General features: G+C 39.0%; 2 protein-coding genes across 6 annotated transcripts in view; one reads left to right on the top strand and one right to left on the bottom strand.

Annotated features, from left to right (window-relative positions):
• Window positions 1-1,894: 1,894 nt before the first annotated feature.
• GAR1 (GAR1 ribonucleoprotein) lies at window positions 1,895-11,172 on the bottom strand. 5 transcript variants are annotated; one of them, XM_055385735.2, is made up of 7 exons: window positions 11,050-11,172; window positions 10,221-10,442; window positions 8,506-8,660; window positions 7,559-7,618; window positions 4,140-4,281; window positions 2,599-2,667; window positions 1,895-2,214 (listed from the first exon to the last, which is right to left on the bottom strand). In XM_055385735.2, the coding sequence occupies exons 2-7, from the start codon at window positions 10,432-10,434 to the stop codon at window positions 2,201-2,203; spliced, it is 654 nt and encodes a 217-aa protein (XP_055241710.1). In that variant the 5' UTR covers window positions 10,435-10,442; window positions 11,050-11,172; the 3' UTR covers window positions 1,895-2,200. The 5 variants fall into 5 exon arrangements, with proteins under 5 accessions (XP_055241710.1, XP_055241709.1, XP_004040323.1 ...); XM_055385734.2 differs by having other exon boundaries at window positions 10,221-10,446; window positions 11,054-11,115; XM_004040275.5 differs by having other exon boundaries at window positions 10,221-10,446; window positions 10,795-11,090.
• Window positions 11,109-11,554, top strand: part of CFI (complement factor I) — a 77,202-nt gene continuing 76,756 nt past the window's right edge. The window contains exon 1 of the mRNA XM_055385732.2: window positions 11,109-11,243. The gene's annotated coding sequence lies outside the window, so the exon portion shown is untranslated. The remainder of the gene's footprint in view (window positions 11,244-11,554) is intronic.

The raw sequence follows: 11,554 nt of genomic DNA, 5'->3' as shown, positions 1-11,554 counted from the left end.
TCTTTGTCTTTTCTTTCATTCAATATGCAAAACAAAACTTAAAATTTTTGAATTTGCTTTGGGTCATACTACCTTCCTTTTCTGTAATAAGTTATACCTAGTTGTAGCATCCATGAAAAATTTTCCAGAAATAATTATTTCTAAGAACTGAAAAATACATAATTTCAGATAGTCAGCTTTCTGCTGCAGATGAAAGTTTTGATATGAGTGAGGTAGGTGCATTCGAAGTTCTTTTTTATGCTTCCTTCATGGGTGATACAGAAAAGCTATATTGGGATAAGGCTTAGAAATACATGTGAATTTGATTCAAAATGAAATGCCTCAAAAAAACCCAGAAACTAGGCCAGGCGCAGTGGCTCACACCTGTAATCCCAGCACTTTGGGAGGCCAAAGCAGGCGGATCACCTGAGGTCAGGAATTCGAGACCAGCCTGACCAACATGGAGAAACCCCATCTCCACTAAAAATACAAAATTAGCCGGGCATGGTGGCGCATGCCTGTAATCCCAGCTACTCGGGAGGCTGAGGCAGGAGAATCGCTTGAACCCGGGAGGTAGAGGTTGCAGTGAGCCGACATTGCACCATTGCACTCCAGCCTGGGCAACAAGAACAAAACTCCGTCTCAAAAAATAATAATAATAAATAAACAAATAAATAAACCCAGAAACTATAAGGAAAAAAAAGGAAAAGATGTGGAAATAAAAGCTTAAAGATGGACAATGACCAAAAGATATACATAAGCTAAACGGTAAAATTTCCAAGTGGTTTGTCTACTGATCTATATGTTATTTCCATTATTGCCATTTTAGATTTATTTTTAATGTTAAAAAAACAAACTGTAGAAATGTTGCGCTATTATTATTTGTCCTTGGGACAATGCCATCACCCTTTGGTGCTTACTAACATCTTTTCCAAACCACGAGCAAAAGCCCTGGCCCTAACACTCCATGAAAATTTCATCACCACAATTCTAAATCAAATAATCTCCTGTCCTAAGCTGTAAAAGCATAACTGCCTATTCCTGTAAAAACTGTAATTTTCAACACATTTGCTCAACATATATATTAATGGCCTATGTATTTATTCATCCTGCTGCAATTCCATCAATCAGAAAAAGATAAAACCCCAAATACTGACAAAGACAACACTGTATGCTCCTCGAATGAGCATTCAAGAGCGTTCCTCCATGGGCATGTTAGAAAATTTAACAAACGATATAGAAACATCATTCCTTTTGAGAAGTGAAAAATGAATGGCAGGGTAAATGGCTCCATATCATGGCATTCTAACTTGCTACCACAGTCATTTCTTTACATCCACTAGCAATGGTGACCAAAACCAATTTCATTTCTAACATCCTTACCCAGCAATCTGAACATGTAGTATGCAATCGAATTCGTGTAGTATACTACACGAATATTTACGTGTAGTAAATAACACCTTAAACTTTTAGAGTCCCTTTAAAAAAGTAAAAATAACATTCAGTAAAACTTCTAATATTCCATTTATGTTGGATGAGAAAAATTAACTTTAGAAATTTCTTGCTATAGTTTTCACTTCAACAGAGCTACTGCATCTTTAATATATTACTAATATGGAAAATTTTTAAATCAATTATTAATTGCAATTAGAGAAACAGCTTAACTGATTTATGTATTAAAATACAAAAGGCAAATACAAAGCTATCTTCTCATATATAAAAGGCCAGGGTTTTGAAAGGCAGTGTCAACTTGTAAATTATCTTAAAGTACTGCTACAGTAGTCTATTTTTTAAAAGATCAGTAATATAAATAAACAAATCCTTTTTTCGATCTGCAATTCACTGGGTTTAAGCTTTAGTTATTCCTTTCTACTTTAAAAAATGGGTTTCATTTAATAAACACACTCTAAATAACTTAAGGGAATAAAACACTTTATTTTAAAAATTCAAATATGCTTCAAATGAAAACTCCTATCCATTTATTGAGCACCCACAGAGTGCCAGGCACTGTACAAAACATTAGAAAGACTTGTTCATGCTCTTTTAGAGCAAAATTCACTATTCCGTTGCACTTTGCATGATGCTGACATTTTAGATCCATTGTCATAAAATGACCAAGATCTTCAAGACTTGTTCAAGAAACAAGTTTCCAATCCATAGTAGAAACAGATCATGCAGGTTAATGCAGAAGTCAACTGGTGATGTCTGTCAACTGTTTCACTTAATGTCCTCTCCCTGATTAAGAGAAAATTAAAGTATTAAGGGCACAGAAAATGGATTTTTAATAGTATTATAACCTAAATCTCAAGTTTAAAATCAGCATTAGTTCCAATAATGTTTAGCAAACATACTTTACCAAATTTAACTGTCATTCATATTACACCTTTATTTTTCAAATTAATAATAAAGCAAAACAAATTAGAATTAGGTGAAAAAATTGAAAAGAAAAGGCAAAAAAAAAGTGATATAAAATGAAACCACAAATTAGGCTAAGCAAGGAACACCATGGTGTTCTATATACTTGCTGGCAGACAAAATTAAACTTAAGTAAACACAGAAAATGCCAGATAATATCAATTTTAAAAATTAAGCAATTTAAAGACTTTTTAAAATACTCACCTCTGAAACCACCACCTCTTCCTCCTCTGAAGCCCCCACCTCCACCTCCTCTTCCACCTCTAAAACCACCTAAAAAACATTTATTAAATAATAATGCAAAGTATTTAAATAACAAGAATATAATAATCATTAAGTTATTAACTGTATAACCTCTTATATTGATAAGCCTAAAAAGATCAATACAATAACTATAATTATAATGAATAAATATAGATTCACATATTTTATCATGGAAAAAATTTTAGAAGATAAAAATGGAGAAACTGTAGTAGTTTACCAACTGGGCAACAGGCTAAAACCCCAGATTATTCCATTTCAATAAATTAGAAAAACTTGTTAAAGTATGATTCAGTCTTGTTAAATGTATGACTACTGCCTTAGCTCTTGCTTATGATAAATACTTTTTTGATTCAACTAAGGATAGTTTGATGGAACTGTGGCTTTTTATACTAACAACAAAGGGTGGCAGATATGGGTGCTTTTGCTCTGGGGATAAGATAATAAATATGATAGTTAAGATTAACTGAGCTACATAAGTAAGATTTTAAAAAAATAAGACAGCTGTGAATTTTTTGAAATGTTAAATGATACTCAACATCACATGAGAATAGGGGAATCTCTGTTCATCAAATTCTCAAGAAGGTACCCCTGAAAATTTTCCTACCTATATGGACACAAAAAAATACCTTTATGGAGTGAAATGGTGATTAAATTGAGAAACGCCAAGTGAGGCGTTCCTTCTCTTTTTCTGATCCAGTAACAAAAGCTGTCCAAGCCCAACTTTCAGCTCCTCTCCCTTTCCACTTTGGCTCTGCCCATTACCCCATCACTCGCCCTTCTCCTACTCACAGGGCATGGCAGCCCCACTCCCCAGAGCCCTGCTCATCACCTAGCTGTCCATAATGATGAATGTGCCCAAACCTTGGGGGAAAGGCATACATCAAAACAAGCATACATCAAAATACCCCAAAACCTTGGGGGAAAGGCATACTTCACAACAGTGAGATCACAGTAATGAATTTATTAGTAATAGTTCTTGACATGATATCAGAAGATATGCATTTTAATTCTTGGGTCTGCCAATTGTTTGATTGGGGCAAATTAATTTCTGTAAGTCTCCATTTCCTCATTCATAAAATAAGGATATCATCTATCTCAAAAGGTTTCGCTGAGTATTAAAAATATATACATGGAAATTAAAAGAATGTATGACCAGCTTTCAGCATGCAGTCTACACTCAATAATATTAACTAAGGAATTAAAATTAAGATAATCTTACGGTTCATTAAAATGTCCAAGAAAACATGAATAACCCAAAGAAATGAAGTCCCTCAAAAGTATACTTTAGTAGATTTTCTTCTTTTTAAGTAAGTTGTTGAAATGAAGCATTATTATTATGGACAATCTGCCAATACTGGAAAGCAGCTTTAATAAAAAGAACCATAAGGGAGGTTTGCTATGTACAAAGCTAAATTGTATTATATGAATTAGCTGTGAAAGTCACAGTTAATTTCATTAGAAATTTTCCGCAAGTAACTTACCGCCTCTGCCACCACCTCTGCCACCTCCTCCTCTTCCTCCTCCTCGGCCTCCCCTGCCACCACCTCTTGGAGGTCCTTTCTCACCTGGAGGTCGAGGTAAAAACCTCTGCAGTGGCAGCAGCTTATATGGGTCTATATAAAACTGGAAACATAATAGAAGCAATTAGTATACAACTTGGGGGACAGTATAGTATAATCATTAAGAAGCTACATGATACAGTCAAAACTGCCTGGGTTCAAACCCCAATCCTACCACTTTCTACTACATATCCCTGGGTAGAGACTTAATTTCTTACTAACTTAGGTTTCTTTTTTTTTTTTTTTTTACTTTAAGTTCTGGGATACATGTGCAGAACGTGCAGGTTTGTTACATAGGTATACATGTGCCATGGTGGTTTGCTGCACCTATCAACCCATCATCTAGGTTTTAAGCCCCGTATGCATTGGGTAGTTGCCCTATTGCTCTCCCTCCCCTTCCCCCCATCCCCCGACAGGCCTAGGTGTGTGATGTTTCCCTCCCTGTGTCCATGTGTTCTCACTGTTCAACTCTCACTTACGAGTGAGAACATGTGGTGTTTGGTTTTCTATTCCTGTGTTAGTTTACCTTAGTTTCCTTATCTGTAAAATGTAGAGAATAGAGTATCTATCTCACGTTTGTGTGATGATCAAAAAAGTGATGTATATAAGGCACTTGTACTTTGGCACACAATAAGCATTACATGCATATTAAAAAATCAAGACCAATTCAATATCATTTCTCTTTAGAAATAGATTATTTAACATTTCCACTCAACAGAACTGCTGTAAGAAAAATAAAACTATTAAAAAACACAGCATTAAAATTCAAAATAAAGCATTCGCATACTAGTTGTTTCAAGTCTTTAATAAAGGATCAAAAGGGTATCTTCTGAACACACAAAGTAGTGAAGGATATACAGAAACTATACCCATCCTATAATTGGGGTTAAAGAGGACATTTCTCAAATAATGAGATGTAAAGAGCATATTGTATCATAGTTCTTCTACATAAAACACACGAGGATTTCAAAACTGTAATATATGACTTATAATAAGATCTCTGAATCCCTCTCTAGATACCACCTTATTACTCATCTTCCCTTCACAGCCCATCATCTCAAAAATATTGTCTAGATCTACATTGTTCAATATGGCAGCCACCAGCCACAGGTGGCTTATATTTACATTAATTAATGTTTAAAAATTCAGTTCCTGAGTCACATGAGCCACACTTCAGGTGCTCAATAGCTACATGTGGCTAAGAGCTACTTTACTGGGCAGGGATTCCCATCACTACAAAAAGTTCAAGTGGAGAGCACTGGTCTACAAACTTCACAATAACGCAGGCTGGGTAAGGAGGGCTGAATCTCAACATAGCAGGGGGTATGGAAATCGGGAGAGGTAGAATGTACTCAAGTTAGTATCTGTAATTAAAAAGCAAAAACCCAAAAAACTAAACAATAAGCCCCCAAATAAATAATTCTGAGAAATTTAAGTGATTTAAGGGATTCTGATGAATTTAAGTGGCTATTACCAGCATTTTTTTTTTCAGGTCACAAGATGAGAATCCCTTTTCAGCATTGTTTCTTTCTGGGCTCAACAGCTCCAGGCACGTCAGAAGCAGTCAATCCCCTGAGTACTTGCCAAGGTTTCTACAACTAGTAGCCATATGCTGACAACAAGCTATTGTCTCCCTCTCATTTCCTAATCCATTCTGGCTCCCGGACCCACCAATGCACTGGCTCCATGACTCCCTGATGTCTATGTGGCTGTCTTCCAATGAACACTTTGCAGCCTTTTGCCATAGCTGAGCAGTCCCTCCTGGAAACACTCTTTCAATTTTTGTGATACCACTTTTATGACAGGCTTGTGGTTTGCCTTTTTTTTTTTAACTGGCAATTACTTCTGAGTTTCCACTACCAGACCTTCAGTTTTAGGAGGTGCCCCAAAACTCTTCATAGGTGCTCTTTTCCTTTCATTCTTTCTTCCTACAATGTTTCATGTACTGTCTGTATACTTAACAAATTCCCAATTCTATTTCCAGTCTAGATTCTTCCTTTAAACTGACCATGACTGTCTCACAAGTACCTCAACCTCACTATGTCCAAAACCCAACTCATTAGCTTCCCCCAATCCCCCTCGTCTGCATTGTTGCCCATTTCATTAATTGGTACCATCACCCACAAAGATGTTGATGTCAGACATCTGAAAGATGGTGATTTTTTTACTTCTTCAATTTCAATAGCTAGTCAATTACCAAGTCCTATTGATTCTACTTCCTGTATCTTTCATAAATCCATTTTTTCCATTTCCACTGTCACTACTGAGTCCAAAATACCATCTCTTTTAGAACTACTATTATAGCCTCCTATCTGGCCCCTCTCACACAATATTGACCTCTTCCCAAGGTGCCTTTTTATCTTCCCAGTATTCTTTTGAAGCATTCATTTAACTGTGTTATCCCATTATTCAAAAATAAAACACAATTGAAACTAAGGTCTAAACTCTTTCCTGTCACCTGAAGGCTTAAGTTAATCAAGCCCCCTCCTACCTCTCTGGTCTTAATTCACAACTTTCCCCACCTCTCCTAAATGTTTCATTCCTAACCTATATGTCTGCCTTTTTGTATCCTTTCAGTTGCCTGCTCTCAGAGACTGCACATATTGTTTTCTCTACTTGGAATGCACTTTCCTCTTCCTCTTTGACTAGCTCAGCAGCTCTCAAGTGTTTCACTAACTACATCAAAATTATCCAAGTGCTTTTCCTTTTTAAAATTGAATCCTGGACCCTACTTAAGAGCTCCTAGGTCAAATTTCCAGAAGTGGAAACTAGAGCTACATCTTCTCAAAAGCTCCCCAAGATAACTCTGACATGCAACCAGGTGTGGAAATCACTGTTAGTCAACAATCAGGCCTCAGCTTCAAGCTCACTTTTTCAGGAAACACTACAGACTAAAAAGCTGGTGGCACTACAAAGCTTCTCATGGCAACCTGTATTTTTCCTTCATAGCATGTATCATGTTATTGAAGTTCTTGTGAAATCACTTAGTACCTACCACCTCTTAAACAACGTAAGTTTTATAAATTAAGATTCTACCTAGAATGTTTGGTCATGAAAGCTTTTCAATAAGAGAGTTTTACATAAACAAAAAACTCTTACTCTAGCAGTTTACAGATTTTGGTAATATGAGCAAAAGTTGTAATTTTTACTTTCTAAAGGCTGTATCAAATAAATCACTTTTAAAGATTAGTGTGTTCAATATTTATAGCATGGAACATTTCAGTTTAAGAGCTTTACTAGTGATATGTTGGGAAAGTCTCAAGTGCTCCAAGTAGGACTTTCCTAAGATAGGTCGTTCCCTTATAAAACCAACGATCCCAAGTATCATAAGTTTGACTCACCTTCTGTAGTTTTTTAAAGGATGAAGCCTTCATGTTTTCTGACAACTTAACTGAAAAATACTATTATTTTCATTAAGGAACAAATGAGCAATTAAGATGAAAGATGATATTGAATGTTCTGAATTCATGTATAATTTCAAAAACAAGGTTAGAATGTATGAACATATATAGGAAAGATAAGAAATGAATTTCCAGGGGCTGGGCGTCGTGGCTCACACCTGCAAACCCAGCACTTCGGGGGGCCAAGGCGGATGGATCACTTGAGGCCAGGAGTTTGAGACCAGCCTGGCCAACATGGTGAAACCCCACCTCCACCAAAAATACAAAAATCAGCCAGGCATGGTGGCGCTCACCTGTAATCTCAGCTACTTGAAAGGCTGAGGCACGAGAATTGCTCGAACCCAGGAGGCGGAGGTTGTAGTGAGATGAGATCATGCCACTGCACTCCACCCTGGGCAACAGAGTGAGTCTCTGTCAAAAAAAAAAGGAAAAAAGAAAGGAAGGAAGGGAGGAAGGGAGGGAGGGAAGAAGGCAGGGAAAGAGCAAGAGAAAGAGAGAGAGAAAGAAAGAAACAGAGAAAGAGAAAGAGAAAAAGAGAGAGAAAGGAAGGAAGGAGTTTCCAGAGTAGTGGGGGCACCAAACAACTTCTAATTCTACATTTCCAGTGGCACCACTACATCCAAATCAGCCAACTTAATCCTGTAGTACTTATCCAAATGGCCATCATTAATAGAATTTTCCAAAAAAAAAGTCACCGTTCTAGGGTCTGTCATTTTAATATCTATGGATGAATACATTCTCCCCTTGATTCTCCTTCATGGTCCAATCTGTAGCAATCCTGTCTAATTTAATGAAGCAACAACTTTAATTTATACTTAACTGCCTCCTCAGAAAAATACAAATAGCGACCTTTGAATATTATCAGGCCTTCCAATGAAAAAGGATACAAAATCTCTAAGTTGTCCAAATATTTCATCCACTTTTCCAATTTGTTCTTTGTTTTCTAAGTAAACAGGAGCATTGAAATAAGGCACCTTATTTTCATCTGTGGTACATTTACAAACTATGTCATCTTCACAGGGATGCATGAACTCTCCTAATACTGAAACAGGACAAGAAAATGTTAAAACATAGAACTATTTCAAACGATACTGACCAACTGCTTCTGGAAACTTTCTTTTTGGTTACCTGGGACTTCACCATAACTGCTCTCCTCTGAGGCAGAAGACCACAGTCTTAGGACTTCCTGGGCTGGTATACCAACTCCACAACACACTAGCTATGTGACCTAGGAGAAGTTACCCACCCTCTCTCTAATTCAGTGTCTCATTTTTAGTATGCACTAATAACATATAATGTATAGCTATACCTAATATACAGTAATGTAAGCACTCAATGGAATAACAGATGTCAAGTGCTTAGAACAGTGCCTGGCACATTGACAGCATTCAACCTGTAACAGTTATGTTATTATAACTTATTATCTGATTCAAAACTCTGCTTCATTCTCTTAGTTCTCCCTTTTCTTCAATGCCTAACAGAATCAGCCTTCATTCTTTTTTTTTTTTTTCTCTTGCCTTAGAACTTTTCCATTCCCACTACCACCTCTTTAACAATGATTCATTGTTTTCAAGGACATCTGGAATCTCAAAATAACTACCTTTATTTCTAACTAGACTGTCACCCCAAACTAAAATACCACATTCCTGCAAAACCAAGTCTTCATTCCTATCACCCAAGCTCAAAACCTGGAACCCTTTATTATCAGCATTAGCTAAGTTCTACCGATTTTGTTTCCTTTGAAATCTCTCTCCTATCTAACCCTTCCTTTTTTTTCCTCACTGTCACCATCCTGATTCAGGCTCTCAAGGTCTCATGTATGGACTGGTACAACAGCTTGTGGGCTGGGACCTTTTATTCTAGAAACTGCTCCTTTCAAACCATCCTGCATACTCATCCAAGCCATTCTTAGTTAGACACTATTCACCCTCTCTCCTCTTTAATGTAGTAAGTTTCACTTTCTGTGACTTCCATTCCCATCTCATTGTTAATTACTCTAAAACTACCCTAAATAGGTATTTTTCTAGATTTCCTCTCTGGCAGTTTCCCTCTCAAGCAAATTGTTTTCTCACTTATCTACTTTTGAGTAGTAACAGAAAGCATGGGCTTTGGAGTCAGAATACTTGGCTTTGTATTTCTTTCTTTTCTGTACAGACAGGGTCTCTTGCTTTATTGTCCAGGCTGGTCCCTAACTCCCGGCTTCAAAAGATCCTCCCGTCTTAGCTTCCCAAAGTGTTGGGATGACAGGCGTGAGCCACCGCACCCAGCCTGTATTTCAGCTATATCACTAATTGATCACTTATCACTAACCCTATGACCCTAGCAAAAAAACTTAACTCTAAATCATAGTTCTCTCATCTGTAAAATCGGGGAATTAGGGATAAGTACTCACGATTACCTACTTAATATCTTCCTGTCAACCCTCAAGTTCCACCTCCAAGATGCATTCTAAGTATCCCTCAGCTTTCTTGATCTCCCCACTCCACCCTTACATGCTACATTCTCCACACAGGCTTGTGTATCCCAAACTTGCTGCCTAACAACACAAACCCCCAACCCACACCTACTCCTTCAAATAAGCTAAATATTGAAGACTGCATACAGACTACACGTTCTGGAGGTCCTTGGTCTTGGCCTTTGTTAAAGCCTCCGCGGCCACCCCCTCGTCCAAATCCTCCCCTGCCGCCGCCTCTGAAATTGCCGCCGCCTCCACCGCCGCCTCCACCTCGGAAGTGGTTGCTGCTGCCGCCTCGGTTGAAGCCGCCACCTCCACCACCTCGATTAAAGCCTCCACGACCTCCGCCTCGAAAAGACATTCTCTCTCCTCCCTGATGAAAAAAAAACGACCCATGTCTTCTGATCACTGTAGCCTCTGAGTATACTCCAACCCCTCGGAGCTGCGGTGAGAACACCATAAAGGAGACAAAAGCAGCCCTGTCACCTCACCCACGGTCAGACAGCCAGTGACCACCAACCTGATGGGTGAAGAGTTTACTTCTCCATGGTCTCGTGAGCGCCGACCGACCACACACCACCCTTGCCGCCCCATGATTAGTATCTCCTCCCCCTACAGACAGTAAGGTCTTCGCACCGCATCCCCTCCCTTCCTCCCTCCCTCCGGCAGCTGGGTTCCACGTCCAGCATTTTCAAATCCTCCGGCTTCTACGGCCACTCACCGGCGCCACGTGCCCCTCTGGCCCTGGCCTTGCGCACACACCCACCCGCGGGGTACTTCCGCCGCGCTGGAAGCTCCTCGGCTACCGTACCGCCACAGAGTTTTTTAAAGACCAGAAACTTGAATAACTGGTTTGCCAAAAAAAAAAGCCAATCACCCGCGGAACAAGCAACACTGGTTCCAAAACAGCCTTTAGCGCTGGAAAAGTGGCAATAATAGATAACCTTAACCACTAATTTACAACAGAGAGGTCAACTTGCCTGACGCTGAGCCGTGGAAGTGACGTATAACAGCGGCGTCCTTTGCAGCACGACGTCCCGGAAGTGCTGCGGCAATGTTGCTCTTGGAGATAGCTGGCGTTAGGGATCCGCCTTCTCTCCCAGAGGCGGGGCAGGTTTCTGTTTGGTTGCGCCCTAACGGCCAGAACTAAAGCACCTTGCAAGGAATGAGGTTGGTTCTTGAAGTCCGTGCTGACTGGCTGGGCGCATTTGCGCATTTGCTTCTCTGGCTGCAAAATGGCCCGCAACAGCACTCACTAATTTGTTGCTAACTTCAGCAACTGTGCGGACAGGTCTCTGAGGCTTCTGAGCCGCGCTATGTCCAGTAGATCTGGGCGCCTCAGAACCTGTCACAGCTGACGGAAGCGTTTATCTGAGTTTCTTGTTTCTTCCCAACCTTTTGATTTTCGCACCATTACGCGCTCAACTATGCCTCTTCTTTTGTCCTATGGTCTCAACTAATTAAAGGAAGAAAAGCAATGC

This window comes from Gorilla gorilla, chromosome 3, assembly GCF_029281585.2.
Source record: "Gorilla gorilla gorilla isolate KB3781 chromosome 3, NHGRI_mGorGor1-v2.1_pri, whole genome shotgun sequence".
Lineage (NCBI taxonomy): Eukaryota > Metazoa > Chordata > Mammalia > Primates > Hominidae > Gorilla > Gorilla gorilla.
Note: the sequence above shows the minus strand (reverse complement) of the source record. Positions and strands in the feature narration are given on the sequence as shown.